The 17,845-nt window shown below is 41.9% G+C and overlaps 2 protein-coding genes across 2 annotated transcripts; both read right to left on the reverse strand.

The window, feature by feature from the left end:
• Positions 1–2,722: 2,722 nt before the first annotated feature.
• On the reverse strand, positions 2,723–7,123 carry marc1 (mitochondrial amidoxime reducing component 1). The gene is made up of 7 exons (XM_046413168.1): positions 6,832–7,123; positions 5,286–5,456; positions 4,579–4,741; positions 4,203–4,343; positions 3,765–3,826; positions 3,481–3,552; positions 2,723–3,087 (listed from the first exon to the last, which is right to left on the reverse strand). Exons 1-7 carry the CDS (start codon positions 7,080–7,082, stop codon positions 2,961–2,963), a joined length of 987 nt encoding a protein of 328 aa, XP_046269124.1. The 5' UTR covers positions 7,083–7,123; the 3' UTR covers positions 2,723–2,960.
• Positions 7,124–7,743: 620 nt separating this feature from the next.
• On the reverse strand, positions 7,744–16,953 carry kcnk3b (potassium channel, subfamily K, member 3b). The gene is made up of 2 exons (XM_046413167.1): positions 16,384–16,953; positions 7,744–13,887 (listed from the first exon to the last, which is right to left on the reverse strand). The coding sequence occupies exons 1-2, from the start codon at positions 16,664–16,666 to the stop codon at positions 12,995–12,997; spliced, it is 1,176 nt and encodes a 391-aa protein (XP_046269123.1). The 5' UTR covers positions 16,667–16,953; the 3' UTR covers positions 7,744–12,994.
• Between the last annotated feature and the right edge of the window lie 892 nt (positions 16,954–17,845).

Here is a 17,845-nt window from a genome sequence, read left to right on the forward strand (position 1 = left end):
CTCACGACATTACATTACACACATAACATGACATAACCTGACACCGAACAGCCATACAACACCACGCCATGACGTGTCACGAAGCGACATCGATACACACGACGTTAACTTACCGTGCCGATAACATGACATGACATAAACCTAACATGACGTGGCGTCAGGTGACATGACGGTGTGGAAAGTGGTGGATGCACAAGCCGGTTAAGATTAAAATGGTTTTATTGTGACTCAGGTGGTCATGTAGGGTCACACCGCTGTAATAAGAACACACAGTGAATGATTAGCTATTCCACAATGCCAAGGCACAAAACAAACTGCGTAGCGGGCTTGTACAAAGCTTTCACTGCAAACCAAAGCGGTATGAAATAAAAGTTTTTTTTAACGCTCCTCTAGATGGCTAAGTCAATGCTTTTTCAGGGGCCCTGCCACATTGCAGCGGCCCCCTCCTCAAGTATTCATAGAAGCTCGCATCCAGCACCTCAGCACTTAAACGTCCCAAACCGCCTCTGCAAACCGTGAATTACACCGAACAGAAAAGGAAGCGCAGGAGTCATTTAAAGTGATGGCGGGTCTAAATTTGTAGGTGTGAAAATCAGAAGGGTTGCACTTAAGGTTTAATGTAGGTCTATACGGTGCAGGGCCTACTGAAGTCCTTTGAACCCACGACCCTCCCCCCTGCCTTACAAATTACAGACCTACAAAACAAAGTGTTTCAGCTCGGCTGCTCGGACCTTCGGCTCTGCGCTCGGAGAGACGACGTTTCCTTTAAGGTGCTCATTTCGTGACGGCCGAGAGGCCGAGCATTGACTCATTTGTGTGCAACGGGCCCCCCATTAGCTCGGTCTGTCTTTACCTGCAGCTGTTTTTCCGCAGGGGCCAACCTTTGACGAGCACGAGCCGCTGAACTAACGAGGCTGCCGTCACGTGAGACGCGAGTCCCCCGCTTCCCCCCGCTTTAAAGAGGATGTTTACCAGTTTCAGTGTTTTCTCACTTTTATTGAATTCTTTGCAATGAAGCTGACATGCAACAAGCTGCCCAGCATAATAATAATAATGACAAGTGACTGAATTTGAATGTTGGATGCTTGTAAAAACACGCATGCGCTCTTGCGATGTGCTCTCAACCTGCAAAACTAATCAGCTTCCCAGCAGCCTCGGTGCGTGTTCAGGTCTAATAAGCAAATCTTAGCATGTGAACACAATTAACTAAGCTAGTTTGCTGGGTAAACATTCCTAATGTTAACACAGCTGAGTGTCGACAGGAAGTGCAGCCCCGCGGAGCCGAAAAGTTCAAAAGATGATCTATCATGTATGTGTAGAAATGATGTGGCCGACCGCAAAAAGCTTCAGTTTGGGTTTGTTTTAATTTAGGAGCAAAAAAATAATAATTATCAAGGGTGGTACAGTCCTGGACAAATGTGAGGCACAACTGGAAATAAATCGATCATCGATCAATCTCCAGCATCAATCACATTCATAGATAAACTGAAAAATGTCACGTTTGTGAGCACACGTGGTGTTTGATTTGCCTCCTCGTCTTTCTTCCACACACGCTGACCTTCTTGTAATCTATTCAAGCAACAACTGTTACAATATACACATCTACATAACAACAAACTTAAAAGCTGAAATAAGCTAAAATCTTTGACACCGTTTGGATCCGTGAACACAGGCTCTTGTGGTGGTTAAGTAAAGGCCTATCGCCCCCTACAGGCCGTTGTATGTAACTGACAGTGCATATCAGCAGGCCTGCAGTGCTAAAACTGTTCACACTCATGAGACTCTTAAAACATTTTGGCTTAATGAGACCAAAATCTGTCAGGTCACATTACTGGGATTCGTTCCTTACTCACTGGTCTGAAATCCTGACAGGAAGGCACAGATTGTCCATTAACCAGCAGGTCACAGGTTTGATCTCCGTTTCCATCAGATGCTTCAGCATGTTTGTCCTCTTCAAGTCTGACTGACACACTGACCTCTGCTGGTAAAACCTTTGGCTGGTAAAGTTTACCTGAATAAAAAGTGTCGTGTATATGACAACATGGAGGCTGGAAAATATTTACCACAAACACGTGATACAGAACAGATTGGTTGTCTGTTTTTGACAGATTTTAAAAATTCACATAGCACGGATCTGAATATAAAATACAAGCCAGTCGGTGCTTCTTTTTGTCTTCTCATGGCAAGATTTTAATCATTAATTTCCAAACACTTTTTCACTGTTAAATAATCATTTACAGTTTTAAAAAAAACCATTATTGTGTATTTTCTGTCTTTCGTCAGCCTGAATACTGACAGCTTTGTGCTACGAACTCATTAGGCTTCTTTTTTTTATCAAAATCACAAACCTAAACATGTTAAGAACGTCACACGGTCAGATTCTCCGCAGTCGGACAGATGATGTCCCAGATGTTCGGCTTGTCTTTAAAACCAGAGGCTGCTGCCGCCTGGTCGAGTTCCTCTGCCTTGTTTACTGAAGGAATAATTACACATGTGGGGCATCTCGCGAAGACTTCAGGCGGTTTCATTTCTCTCTTTAATAGCAGCATGTCATTTCAGGATTTAATTACCAGTGAAGCTGTTAGCAGTTTGTTTAATACAGGCTCCATTAGTGTTACACATCAGCCCATCTGACGCAGATGAAACCCATTGGAACGACTGTCCAATCCACTGTGAGATTTGTTGATTACGGTTATACCGTGAACTTGATTGGTCTCTCGTGAATCACAGCTCCATTTCAAAAAACAGTGATTGTTATATGTTTATGTTTTTTTTTTTGTCGCATTTCTGGTGATCTATTCCGTCACTATTTATGTATAGCACATCTATTTCATTGCTTTCTTAGTGCATACAAACACAGCGATCATACCCTAATAGTGCTAATAATAAAGAATTTTCCCGTCCCATTAAGAAAAGTGACTAAATATTCGGCGGCGTGTTTTTCCCTCCGAGTGTCCCAGTCAGCGGCTGATCTTGTACACCTCATCGCCGACGTGCAGGATGCCGGTCTTCTTCACGGTGTGCAGCTGTCCAAACAACGGAGCCGATTTGTAGATGTGCCTCTCGGATGGTTTGCACAGACGGTAGCTGTGAAAGAAGAGTCGTGAGAGGCTGAAGGCATTTAGGTGTGAAATCGGACAGGAATAGGCCTTCATGTAAGTGTTTTTCAGCTCTCAAAGCCACGAAGCCCCGTGCGAACTTGTTAAAAATAATATTCCATGTTAAATATTACTACCACCAGGGTTTGCAACCTTTACTGACAATAAAAATTCTAATCAGAACCTCGGATCAGCCAAATTGTAATTTTAGCTTGGAATCGGAGAGGTTTTGTTTCATCTGCCCAACTTTTGTATGCATGAAGGAATCATTGTTCTTTTTTTGGGCCAACGTGGGATGCAATACACACCCAGGCAGGTCTGTTGCAAGCTTCATCTGGAATATGTTCTATTTTTCATAATCATAATAAAATAAGAACTTTACCTTTTCAGTGTTTCCAGAGGCTCTTTTCTGGAGATTACACCCGTTTCAGGGTCAACTGTGGTGAAAATGCATCTGGAAACAACAAAAGTCACAGGTAAGTGCATCTCTGCTGCTTGTCTCGTCTTTATAGATTCATGCATTGTAACTGACAATCACTGTTGAATTTTGAGTCGCATCCAGCTGATGGAACATCTGAGTGCACTGCAGCTTTGGATTCATTCTTACTGATAAATGAAGTGATTCTGTCTCTGATTAAAATCTGTGTGAAGCATCAAATGTGTTACCGTCCACATGACATTACACGCTGCAGTCTCACGCTGCCGATCTGGAGCTCTTCCCATGAATCCTGAAAAAAAAACCAAAAAAAAAACCAAAAAAAAGCAAAGCAGTTGGGTTTTTTGAGTTGGAGACAAAATTAGTCCAAGCTGCTTACACTGAAAAGGGCAACGTATTAGTCAGAAGTAAAGGACCAAATGATCATTTTTCCCAAACAGGAGGGAGAGAGAAAACAAAACCCCATGAGCTGCAGTGCAGAGACTTACAGGATCTGGTATCTTTAAAGACCTTTTCTAGTTTTAATCTAATCATTACATGTCTGTCTGATATGCTTTTTATTTGTTTATGTAATCAAGAATCTTGCAGCCACATGGGACGAGCAGGGACGTGAAATGAGAGCAGTGTTTGCAGATGTGCTGCTTCTGCGCAGAGGCTGAACAACGTGCCTCCTCGAATGCTTCGCAGTCACTTATGATGATGCTGGGGCGGAAACGCTCCACTGTCACATCCTTCTCCAACTTGCTGCTGAGATCTTTGACAGAAGGCTCGGACAGCAGCATCACAGGTGCAACATCTGGATAGGCCACCTGCTGGACAAATGGATAAACGCCATGAACACAATAATCACAAACGGAAATCCTGCTCTCCTGCATGTGACCGGTTGTTTGTTTAATAGGTTTGGTTTCATTGCTCCCCTCCCCCCTCGAAATAAATGTTGTCAGAGCTTTTTACTACTACAATTAACAACAGAAGCATACATATAGAGCGTTAAGATTACAAGATTATAAGGAATACAAAGCAGCACAGACTCCAACACTTGACCTCGAATTGTGGGAAAAGAGGCTCTTGCTCCACCGGCCTCCTGCCCTTCATGTGAGGTTCAAAGTGCACCAAGCGAAAGGTTTTCTCTGCCCCGAGATAACGAGAGAGCCAGCGAGAGGCTTCGTCGCCGCAGTCTCGTCCCTGAATGTCATTTCCAAACACTCTGCAGCACAAAAACAACAACAAGCCAAATTAAGTGTGTGAGCTTTTTCTAAAAATCACGTCTTTACAAACGGAAACGAGCTGCTTATCATCATTATCAGTTAATAGCTTTAGATATTTTCAAGCCAAAATGGCTGTTTTATAAGACTGCAAAATAAATATTTGCATTTTTCTTTTTACAACTGTTGGTGCAACAAAACAGACATAAAAACATCTCGATCTTGTTTTTCTGACTTTTTTTCTAGATGAAGCGACTAATTGAATAACTGAGAAAATAATCTCCAGATTTCTCAAATGAAAATACTTATTGGATGGAGACGTTTTAAAGATGACTTATGAGCTTCCACTTGTGAATACTCTCCAGATATCTTTGGGTAAAGCGCAGACGAGTAGTTACTGAAAAACAGTCAATCATCAAGGAAAATTAGCAGCATAGCCCTCTTCTCTCTGTAGACTGTTGAATACGTGCAAATAAAACCAAAAAAAACAACAACAAGCAAATGTGGATTCAGTCAGAGAAGATCGATTAGACCCTGATGTAAAACCTGCAGTCGATGACGGGACGGTCGGACTGTTTGATGGGGAATCGCAGCTCCTCCATGTCCGGGCCGCTCAGACAAACACGACCTCCCTCGCAGGTCAGGGACACCAGCACCAGACGGGGCTCCTGTCTGCCCGTCACCATGTGACCATCTTCTGTGATCACCAGCCAGTGTCTGCAGTCCAAACAAACAAAGCCGTGCGTTTGCACCATTTGGCATCCCCAGTTTAATTTTAACATGCAGGCGCCGAACCTGCACACTGAGCTCTCGCAGAGTTGAAAAACAGTTACAGGAAAGAGTATGAAAGGAAGAAGCACAGGGTTGATGATATCACGTTGCCATGGATACACCAGTGCTGCTGACTCATCCTTAATTTACCTCACTTTTTGTAGAGGACTTGATCTGTGAATCATATACGAACACGTTTCTTTAAAAATGAGCGCACCAGACATCTGAACAGACTGGAAGGTTGAAGAGTCGATTCAACGCTTCATGAATAAATTATAAATAAGCTTCATATTGAGACACAGTCAAGGAAAATTACTTTGACAAATCCAAATTAAACAGCCAGTGTGTAATCTAAGCAAAGGCAACGTGTAAGTTGTTTTTATTTCACTTGGTCACACTTTGGTCTTCTTATTCCATGTGCCGATTTTTAGTTTAACTATTATCTTACTTGCTAGAATGCACAAAAAATGATGCTAAAAATTAAAATGCTCATGATATGTTAAAACCCAGAGATTCTGAATCACAATTATGAGGTACCACAACTTTTGACATGTCAGTAAAAATCTTGACATAGTGTCTTAAAATTTCAACTTTTTACTTTTCTTCTTCTTCTCTTGTCAGAAGTGATCTTCCATAAAAGTGACACCAATAAATTGGAACGCGGGAGCAAAATGGATGCGTACGATGTACTCGAATTTTTGGACATTTCATGGTTTCGCAAATATTTTTTTAAAAAGTGCAGAACAATGACAGAAATTTTGCTAAACATCTACATCTTCGTGTGAAGTATGAATAAAGAATTAATTTATATTTAGTAATAATTGAATACGTTGAATAAACCTCAGAAAGTTGAGTCCATTCAGGTCTCAATGACGGCGTTCAGAGGTTAAAACACATTCAGATTTGTTACGTAAGCAAAACGAACAATACCACAGTGTGAAGGTATAAATCCTGCGTAAGAGTATTAAAAGCAGGATGTAGTATCAAAGGGCCTCCATATTAAATATATTAGCCTACATTACATGACTGATGCATTTTAATATTAAAGTTTTGTAAGCTGCCATGTCATTAAAAAACTCGGTACACCCAAGCTCACAGGTTAGCTGGCAGCACACACACTACAAATATTCATGTACAAGTACTTCAAAAACCTGTACAGCAACTCGAGTAAACTCAGCTTTTACTCCTGTCACTCCATACGTTTCGGTGTATCCTGAATGTGTGGCCATTTCTTAAGGTCGACCGATTTTGTCTGAACAGGTCAGTAAAAATCTGACAGGTAAGAAGAAGAAAATCACACCTTTTGACAGGACACACTCACCGATCCTGCAGCTCTCCAAACTTCAGACCGACTTTCTGGCATTCTGCGACGGCCACCGACACAGCTTTGCCAGACTTCAGAGGGTGAATGAGGAGCTTCGACACTACGCCTACACGAACAACTTTTTCTGGCTTACGCAGATATTTATAGCCAAGACCAAATCCCAGAACAGCAACGCCAGCTCCGCCGATCAGAAGAGCCGCTTTCTTATTCTGGCCCAGCACGTTCACAGCCAGCTCCTTCAGGTCCATTTTGAAGCCAAACACACTCTGGACTTTGGCGTTTCGTTAAAGACACAGGCCGCCTGTGTGACGTTCACTGACGCTCGAACAACTGTAACGCGCACCCGTGCTTGGGTTTGACAGGCTGCCAATGGGACATTTTTACCCCCCCACCCCAAAATGAAAGAAACAATTTGCAAAATATACAAGAACAGTTTTGGATTCATATGAAAGAGGTCATCTAAACATGACTAACATGAACATACCAACTGCTTTGTTAGTGTTTGAGTTTTTATGGCAGTTGTCATCCTTGACGCTGCATTACTGCCACGGTTAAGGATTTCCCCACGTCCCTTTTCATCGAACACAAACCTTCGCTCTAGACTTGCCTTCTTGCTGAAATGTAGATGGGAAGATCAATTCAACTGTGGGTTAGCTTAGCATAAAGGCTGAAAGCAGTATTAGCTTCATGGAGGAGAAGTAGTGCAGTAAAACAGCGACCTGAGGTTTTCATATTTCATTTCTTGTGATCTTAAAGATGTTAATTTGCCATCTATAAAGGTGCTGGCAGGCACATGTCACCTTAGGGTGTGGTGGATGCCAGGGTGTTTCCCCCCATTCCCAGTCTTTATACTAAGCTAACTAGCTGCTAGCTGTATCCTCAAATTTATGGTATCGAGACAAGATGGGTACCAATCTTCTCAGCTATTTTAAACATCTATGGAATTATTGAAGGTCATCCTATTTTGGCCTTCATCAAAGAAATTTGCCTTCCAAGATGAATAACAGCCATATAATTAAACGATTCAGTATAAATACAGGCTAGTGGTGGAAAAAATAAGATTTACCTCTGTAGTGTACAGATAACAAATACACAACAAATGCACTTTACCAATCCAAATAGGTGTACATTTGCAACAAACACCTTCAGTATTAATCTGTCCAGAATTTGTCTAAAAACAGAGAAAAGGCGCCACAGTTGACCTTCTCAGTGGAACTATTTTTGTCCTTGACATAGATACTCAGGTCTATGGCCAAAGTAGAAAACAGCAGATGCTCCAGCCACAGGGGGTCAATACAGGGATTTGTCAAATGGATACTCCTTCTGTTGCTTTTCACTGCACATCTAATGGCTGAAGGCAGTTTCACAGGCACAGGGCCAGGCCTTACAAGCTGGGTTGATGTTGAAGTGGCAAGCAAATTATTGATAACAAGATTCAATCCTAATTACCCCACTGTCAGCAACGGACACTTTGATCTTATTATTTTGGTCTTTTTGCATATGACAGTTTGATTAGTGTTTTTATGCATTCATATGTTCATAAGGTTAGATTATTTTTAATTTTCCCGATCTTGAGCTCATCATTCACTTTATTGACACAGATCGCTGCTACGTTACTTTCTTATATAATCCTACAGCAGTGATTCCCAACCACTCACAACCAGTGGACATATGCAACCTGTGATGAGGGGTCACGAGTAGGCATTGCTTCATCTTCAGGCAAAAATGGTTGGGAACCCCTGACATCGACAATAACTTCTACATACATACAGGAGCATCTGAGAGACTATCTGACCTTTAATAAAAAGTTAGTGGAGTGATTCCATAGATAGCAACAGCACTCCACACAGAAACATAAAGACAAGCAAATGTGTGATGTCCAAACTTAATAAAGCTGTAAAGATCAGAAGGAGAAACATGTCAAACACGGTGGACTACACAGCAGAAACACGGCTACAATTTGTCTGTAGACAAATATGACATTTATGCACATTTATATGTGCTCTGACCAAAAGGCACTACAGATTATTTGGAATTAATTTAGTAAAAGTGTACCAATTTATATTTTCTCCATTATTACATTCAAATGATGTTGTTCTTTCCTGCAAACTTGAATTATATTGGAAAATACAGCTGAATTAACTTGTCTGTCTCAAGACCTCAATCTCAACAAAAACCTTATAAATATCAGAAGTGTTCTGGTGGCCTAATTGAAAACACAACCTTAATGCCTTTTTCAGGAGACTATTTGCTACCAAAATGTGAAGTGTTTCTGTTATTTTGTCCACCCATTTTGCTGTACCACACAACAGTGGGTTGAATGCAACAGCAACAACAACAAAAAAAAAAACAACAACAACAACAAAAAAAACAAAACATCTTGCCACAAACGATGATATAATGATACACTGCCATACTTCCCACTCGTGACTAACCTGCTGTAGGTTGTCCGGAACTGGACTACAGTCAGAATTCCCAGGGGGAAACCATCTGGACCAAACGGTCGTTTCTATACATTCAGCAGGCTTTTCTCACATAGCACATGTTGATAAACAGCATGGAGATGGTAACATCACATGACTATATCTTATACAGTACTTGTATTATGTACAGAAGCTGATTTCCTAATTTTTTTCTGTAAAGTATGATTCATTTCTGGTGGTTAAACGGTGAAATAACAGTAAAACTCAAAAACAGCTTAAATATCCATATTTTTAATGTTTTCTGTGGATGTTCTTTTCTGTACTTAGGCAAAATATTACAGTATTGTTCTGAACTACATGTGATATGCATAATCACGTCAGACAAATTAATAGTCTCATCTGTGCACAGGTGAGGCAGGTGAAGATAAAAAAATGTTGTACAACCACTTCAAGTAGTCCTTGCTTGTTCAAGTAGTAGAACATACATTTTCTTGCCTAAGCAAAACAGAGGAGCCTGTTAATGCTGGTGTATGCAGTCCTACTTAAAAACTATTACAGTACTTGCGTGAATATAGAGTAGGCGGTTGTTTTCTGGGTCGCTTATTGTTAAAAGCAAGTCAGAAGCAGAAAGCGACACAATTTTTCTTTCACTGTCATATAGGATTTCAGTAAGGTACAGTTCAGACTCAGTGGGTCCATTTCCCTAACATAGAACTGTTTTTCAACAGACACCAGACCAAAATCAGATTTATTTGCAAGTAATTCTTGGCACTTGACTTTATGCTCATTGTGTGTCACATGGGAGTGTGTTTCACCCAACAAGTAAAAAAATCCACCTTCAGATATTCAGAATATAATCACTCTGTGATGATATTTGAAATAAATCTTATCAATAATTTTCCACTGCCCACTTCCTGTCATCCATTACTCATGCACTGTTTCTCCAGGTGCTGTAGAGGAATGTAGCTTTAACCCATAGGTTGTGTTTTTACTGTAATTAAGTGAAAAAATTTAGATACTTTATTTCTTGATATGAAACTAATTTGTAGACTTAACATGATGTCACATCATGACACTTAAATGCCAAAACAGGCCCAGAAATACAAGAAATAATATCTGAGGGTGGTGCCCCCCCGCACACTTTTCCATCAATCAGAGAGACTACCTCTATTGAGGCATAATTGTCTGTGACTGACAACCAGCTATTATCCATTGTCCAAACACAGAAAACCCCCTCCCATCTGCCACTCCGAACTGCTCCTAAAAATAGTTTGCATCTACAGTTTGATCCAGATGTGATTTGGAAAGTTCTGCACACTTCATATCTGAATGCCTGTTGTGTTCTTTTTGATAGTCAGACTTCTGTGGAACCTCACTGAATATAGCAGATTCGCGCCTCAAACATTTGATAGATAAGTGTGTTCCAGGATCCGTCTTTAATCTGCATTTATTTTATTTGGTAGGCTAACAGGTTGACAGCTTTAAAATGATATTTCAGCAATTTGTTGAGTACATTCATTTATTTTCCTGTTAAGAGTTAGATGAGAAATACTGATACCATTCTAATGTTTGTGTGTTTGTGTTTTAGCCAGGAAGCAAGATTAGCTTAGCTTAGCATAAAGACCGGAACCAGAGGCAAACAGGGAGCTTGGCTCTATCCAGATTTAAAAAATAAGCCTAAACCTCTTATCATATGTGACTTGTCTTTTCGTAAATCACCACACAAACCGAACAGGTGCATTTTTTCTGGTTTTAGGTGAAGTTTCGTCCTAAAACACGGCAAACTACACTCTATCTGTCCACCCACAAGAATTCTGCTGTTACAACGCAAATCGCCTCGAAGAACCACAAATTGATGGTTTTACACTTTAATCCTCAATTCCTTTCTTGAAAAAAGTTAGATAATGAGATATCATTTTCATGTCTGTATGCTAAATATGAATATGCAGCCACTAGACCATTAGCTTAGCATAGCATTAACAATGGAAAACATGGCAAATTCCCTTGCCTAGCCTGGCTCTATAATGTGAATTGGTGCGCTTTAGAGGAACTCATAGGCAGTTTTCCAGAACCAGGTTAGGTCTCTCCCCCTCTTACTAGCGTTTATGTTTAGCAAAGCTAAACAGCTGAAGTTGTGTGGTTTAGCAAAGCTTGTTGGTTTATAGGAAATTTCAACATTTTGAAAGCAATGTTTATTCGTTTTCATTTCAGATGCTAGAAGATCACTACCGCTCTCTTGTCTGCATGCTAAAAATGAAGCTACAGCCAAGACACAATGTGCTAATAAGTAAGCTTTAGGGGTGTTAGTAAAGGTATTTTGAATCTCTGCACAGAGCCAGGAAAACTGCTTTCCCTGCTTCCAGTTGTTATTCTAAGCTAAGCTGTTACTCAATGCACACACGACTGTGGCATCAATCTTCTCATTTAACTATCTAGACAAAATATTTTTCCAAAATGTTGAACTGTTCCTTGAATAATGCAACAGCTTTACTTCACATGCCCGTAGATGATTGGTGTGTACCTGCTGTGCTCTGTGTCCAGAAGTACTGACAAGAGCATCACATCAGAAACACTGTGACACAGACCAGTACCTGCTCTGGATTGATTTCGAGACCCAGCAGAGCTGAACGGTGACTAATTAACCAACCGTCATCCACACAGGTGTACAAAGCAAATGAAACACCTTACAGTACAGTAACCCTGCAGCGAATACCAGGCAGGTAAAGCTAATCGTGTTCAGTTTTTGTTGAGGCTGTCAGAGCTGTTGATTTAGCCCAGAGGTCCCTTTTAAATAACTTCTTAGTAGTGTTGCTAAACAAATCCATTTAAGTGTGTTTCAGTCAGTTCGGTGAGTGTGTACTTGTGGTCACTGTACTTCTTTTCTGATGCAGTTTTACTGTGTTGGGGGGTATGTCATCGTGATTTTTTGAACTTCTCCACTTGTGATGTTACGTAATTTTGCAGTTTTTGTGACTGATGCACCAGCAATTTGGGCAGAGAGCACTGAAAATCACAATAACAGAGGCAGCTACACAGGGAATGAGTCATACTGAGTTACCAGTGTGTGTGTCAGCTTTAATACAGTCCTGACAATCACGATTTGTTTAGGGCAACATAAGGCAACTTATATGAGGCCAGAAAGTGAAGTGATGCTGCATGAGTCACAAATACTATGATGGGAGACGTGTTAAAAAATCATTAGGACATATGCCTAACACAGGAAAGAAACAAGAAGAAATAACCCCTGAGTGAAATCAGCATCTCTGAGATTATTAACAAAAACACAAAGCTGGGATTAACTGCAGAGCTGTAGTCTAGCAGGTTTGGGATGTTTTACCATTGCTTGGTTGACTGAGCCTGAACACCTTCCTGTTCTGCCGCTGTGCTGTCACCTACAAGTTGTGTACATGTACACCACATGCGCTGCAGTGTGGTGCTGTGTTCATGTGACCTAGATGACTTCCTACATGATTTGTCAAAACGCACAGGACGCCCCTGAAAAAGACTTCAAGTCAGAGCATTGGCCGTTGTGCTTTCTCAAATGCATATTTGAGTAAGACTTTGCTGTTTACAGTACTGTATGTGCTTTTCCCTTTTGTGCGCCCTACTGTTGGTTTACTGGGATTATAGCACCACAAACGTCTACTTGCAGTCATGTCTTTGCTGTGAGGACTGCCAAGTATCTGCTGTCCGCTTGGCACGCATTGTGCTGTGCTGAAATCTGTTGTATTGCAAGGCTAGACGGAGCTGCGTCTCTTAAACACCCTTAACGGAGAGAGAATGTGTAGGCCCGTTGTTATGGAGCTTATGCTCGAACACTGACGTGGACTGCAAACGCAGCCTGTCGATAAAGGCTCCATGTAGTGAGGACAGTTACTGTTCTGCTGCAAGTAGGCATCAGAGAATGTCAGCTCCTGAGGGATCATAGTGGGTATGGAGCCCTGCAGCTTCTCCTTGCTCCTATACCACAAGCAAGAACATATAGTCTGGAAATGCAGCACCTCCGTGTAGGCACCTTTTAAGTCTTTAGCCTTTGTGGTGTCGTCTGCTACAGGTGTAGAAGAGGTTGAGGCTGAGACTGGTAATAGACGAGCCACCTCTCCTCTGGGCACACTGATGGACATCAAGGCCCTCTGCTTGGCGTCCCTCCGCTCGTCCTCCATGTTCATGGTCAGGAAGCGAAGCACCACCAGGTTTAGGAAAGCTCCGATCACTGTCAGGCCCATAAGGATGTACACAAAGCAGAAGGCCACATACCGAGGGTCGTTCTGCAGCGCGTCGTCCCTCTGCAGAGCCACATAGTCTCCAAACCCGATAGTGGTGAGTGTGATGAAGCAGTAGTAGAAGGCGTGGAGGAAGCTCCATCCCTCGCAGTGGGAAAACGCCATGGCCCCCACACACAGGGTGCTCATGCAAGAGAAGAAGCCCACAGTCACCATGTTTGCCATGGAGACCTCGGTCTGGCGCATTCCCAGGCACTTCTTGGCTTGGTGCAGCAGGTACCTGACAAACGTGTTGATCCGCTCGCCCAGGCTCTGGAACATGACCAGGGTGAGCGGGATCCCCAGGAGGGCGTAGAACATGCAGAACACTTTCCCTGAGTCGGTGCTGGGCGCCGCATGGCCGTAACCTGGATGAGAAGAAGTCACAGTTTTACACCTCGGATGCTGTACACGTTGGATGTTTTCTGAGAAGCTGTGGTGATGTTTTGTGCTGTGGTGAGGCAATTTGATAATGAATAAATTAAATGGAATGATCACTTAAAATTGTTGCTTGACTTTAATCCACAGGAAACTAACACACACTTCCTCTAAATCCTATTAATGTGAAACCCAATCACACTATTCAGCTTGACTTCACTGGTGTGAATCAACAGCTATTTATTTATTACTCCCACGTTGTTGCCAGCTGAGATGTTGTAAACACTGGAAATAAATCAGAAAGGCCTCCTTTTCTTCACCTAAATTACCTTGATGTGGCCTACTTTTAGTCACTGATACTGAGCGAGAGACAAAGACATTTTTGTTTGGGGTAATGTACTGGTTTTAGTGAGTTGTGATGGTGTCTCAATATTACAGTCTGATGGTTTTTGACGCAGTGTTCTTAGATTTGACTTAATTAAAGGAAAAAAGGAGAAAGACATCAAAAAAAGAGAGAAGCGACTTTGTTTTTTGTCACACCAATATAATATTCCTGGAATTTGATCCATGATTATTCCAATGATTTCTTTTTCAAGGGCTCCCTGACAAAGAAAGGCAGAAAGAGTTACAGACAAACAACACAAGACAGGTAACACAAAATGTCTCACATCTTGTACATCATGATCACATTCTCATCAGAATTAAACAGAAATGTCATTAGAAAATCAAGAATAACATTTCTAATATGAACATGTAAAAGATGCTTGCCCAAATGGCACCTTAAAACAACAGAAGACCTGCATAAAAGCATCCAACCTTGACGAGACCTGAATGCGTGGGTCATCGCTGATGGATGTTTGGAACAGGATTTATACATTTGCGTAAGGACACTGATTCACAGGAAATGTTTTCAAGATACACAAGGCATGATTTGTTGGCTGCTGTTTGTAAACACACCAGAGAGAGAGAGATTGATTGGATGGGAGTGGTGGTGGTCCAGAACCAAGCACTGAATCAGAGATCAGAGAAGCAAAACGTGATTTTCTGATTGTTACGTTCTGGAGCACAAATTAACATCCACACACCTCTGCACAAACCTGCACGAAGCTGCCACATCGTGAGGTTTAGTGTGAGTTCAGCTGAAGCTGAAGCTCACATTCTGCTTATACACTCTGCTGTGTGTGTGTGTGTGTGTGTGTGTGTGTGTGTAGTTTAGCCCCGCCCTCGGTCAAACAGACACACAGACCCGCAGATACGTATTTTACCCCAAACCATAATCTTTGCCCAAACCAAATGGTTTTTGTGCCTAAATCTGACCAAACTGCGAGCGTTTGGAAGGTGTGACGCGTAACGCTGTGGACCCACAGACGGACCTGCTTGGACGGAGACAACCATGCAACCTCGTACCCTGAAACGCCCCAAGCACAGCAAAATACTGAGAAAATAAGAAAACACAGGCGGCTCATTACGCCACCATACATTTCCAGTGGAACACAAAAGACGACTGAGAGCGATTAGTTTGGACTGAGTCTGTACATTTTTATTTCTGTGTAGTACATTTTTAACCTTCCAGATGATACAAATATTCGGTTTGTCGCACAAGGGGAAAGACCTTAAACTTATTTCTGAAGTTGAGACTGTATATTCAAGAAGCCTGAAGTCTCTCCTTGAACTTTAGGGACAACACATCTCGAAATATAAAATAATATTGAAAGTATCATATCTGGACAAACGTTGGTGATGAAATGGCTCAAAGTTTGTTTCATGTCGCATAAACAAAACAAGGACCCTTCATTTCTGGCCACCATCATCTCCTCCGAGCAGGACAAACATCTTTAGAAAATCATTTTTATATGGGGAATTTTATTTAAATTCCTCATATAAACACACAGTGTGTAAATCCTGCCACATGGGGTCACTCAGTCAAAACAATGCAGCTGGATGACAGTGAAGCAGAAGAATGTTTCAAAAACCATTTTGAATAGTATAACTGCACAACTCAACAAAATATATTAAATATGCATTATCATTTAGACGTTTCAATGCCTGAACGCTTTGCATGTTAAAACCATGAGGCCGCACAGTATTCATATGGACTACAAGTGATAATAGTCTAAAACTCTAAAGCAAAAGATAAGTCATTTCTGTCTACCTTTGTTTGGGTCAGGAGACTGCGCCAAGTTAAACATTTTTCTTTCATCTGCCACGAACAGAATATTTTCTCATCTACACGGTTAAATGGTTTTTAAGGCTTTTGAAAGTGTTTTAATAACCTGTCAGATAGGCAGCAGGTGTTAATTTTTTTGTAAATCTGATGCTTAGCTCTGTGGCTCCGATGTAACCGAACGAGAGGCACGAAATGGGGCAAAGGGGGGGGGGCTCAAGTATTTTTGAAAAACCTATTTACGGCCCTGCACTGAGCACCTTTCAACGAAATGGCTTCAGCTCCATCCTTTCAGTGTGTTAATGAAGTAACAGCTGCTCACCTATTGTCGTAATCACAGTGATGGCGAAGTAAAAGGACCCAGCAAATTTCCACTGGACCCCCGCTTTGTGAGGTTTGAGCTGTAAGACGACGTGCTCCAGCTCCTCGAAGTTCTCTTTGGTCAAGTTGTATTTGCGCATGAGTTCGTACTTTCTGGCGTCGAGCTTCCTCTTGTGACTTTTCTCCTGTTTCGACTCCAGGGTCTCGAACACGGCCGCTCCGACCACCAGGTAGGTGAGGATGCTGATGATGAGGGCGAGAGTCCTGGCGTTTTGTCTCTTCATGGTAATAAATTAAAAAAAAAATCAGCAAGTGCAGGTGGGAGCTGCGACTCTCTGCGACCTTCTCCTGACGGACTCCGGATCCAACAGAGGGGGGACTTTGGAGACGGAGCTGTTCTCTCAGCACCACCCCCACATCACAGTTGGGTTGCTACTGTATTTGGAATATTTGTCACCGACTTATATTTAGACTCTGCTGAAAAGAAACACAGGGCAATCCCACAGACTGTCAGAGGCGGCTTCATGGAGTAGTAGCTGAAATCAAGCGCTCACCTATCCGGAGTGTTTTTTTACGCGCGCGCGCACACACACACACACACACACACACACACACAGAGAAAAAAGTCATTTCTATCCTGAGGCCAAAATAAACAGTTTGTCTTTCCTCCGACTCGCTCTTCAGCAGAGGTGCTTCAGCCTCCTCCTACAAGTTGTCCCCAACGAATATCCCTTGGAGTATGATTCATGTGTTCATTCACAGATAAAATATTTACCTAGTGGCTATTTAAACAGGCTGGTTCTGCTGGCTTCACAAGTTGTCTAGCAACCTAATGATAACCATCCTTTTTCGGTGAGTAAATATTTAAAATTCACATCCTTTTCACTGTGAGGTGCAGGCTGCAGGATTCTTCACGTATAACTTCTGCCACGCAGAAGAGAAAGCGGGTGTGCTTACAGAGAGAATTAACGACAGCATGTGTTTTTGGATTATTTCGCGGCATGGCAGATGTCAGTGTTGATCACATAATGATTAATATCAGAGGCCGATCACTGTCTTCAATTACAACAGCTGGGGGTTCAGTTGTTGTCGGTTTAAAGGAGCAATCCGCAGTTTACTCACAACAAGGAGTGGCGGAGCAGCAATAATGATGTATACAAGATGAAAATAAAACCCTGACGATGCCATAGTGACGTCACCAGGGTTATCTGTGCTTAGGTTTCCAGACCCCCTCCCACCCCCTTTGAGAAAGTCTGCATTATTTTGTTGCATTATGGGAAATATAGGATCCATATTACAGACCTTCTATTTTGGTCATTCATTTATTTTTTAAATGCTAAGTGTCCTCTTCAAGAGTAAATCAGGTTATCTAGATTTTACCTGAAGCTGTGACATGACACAAACAGGACGGTTATCCATTAAATTCAGACTGGCAGCACTCAAAGCAGAGGGTAACTCAAATG

This window comes from Scatophagus argus, chromosome 15 (genome assembly GCF_020382885.2).
Source record: "Scatophagus argus isolate fScaArg1 chromosome 15, fScaArg1.pri, whole genome shotgun sequence".
Taxonomy (NCBI): Eukaryota; Metazoa; Chordata; class Actinopteri; family Scatophagidae; genus Scatophagus; species Scatophagus argus.

Coding starts and splice junctions, on each gene's coding strand:
- marc1 (XM_046413168.1), bottom strand. CDS start 7,082: ATGGACCTGAAGGAGCTGGCTGTGAACGTGCTGGGCCAGAATAAGAAA. Junction 5,457..6,831: donor TTTGGAGAGCTGCAGGATCG/GTGAGTGTGTCC, acceptor TTTGGACTGCAG/ACACTGGCTGGTGATCACAG. Junction 3,827..4,202: donor ACTGCGAAGCATTCGAGGAG/GCACGTTGTTCA, acceptor TTTTTTTTTCAG/GATTCATGGGAAGAGCTCCA.
- kcnk3b (XM_046413167.1), bottom strand. CDS start 16,666: ATGAAGAGACAAAACGCCAGGACTCTCGCCCTCATCATCAGCATCCTC. Junction 13,888..16,383: donor CACTGTGATTACGACAATAG/GTGAGCAGCTGT, acceptor CTTCTCATCCAG/GTTACGGCCATGCGGCGCCC.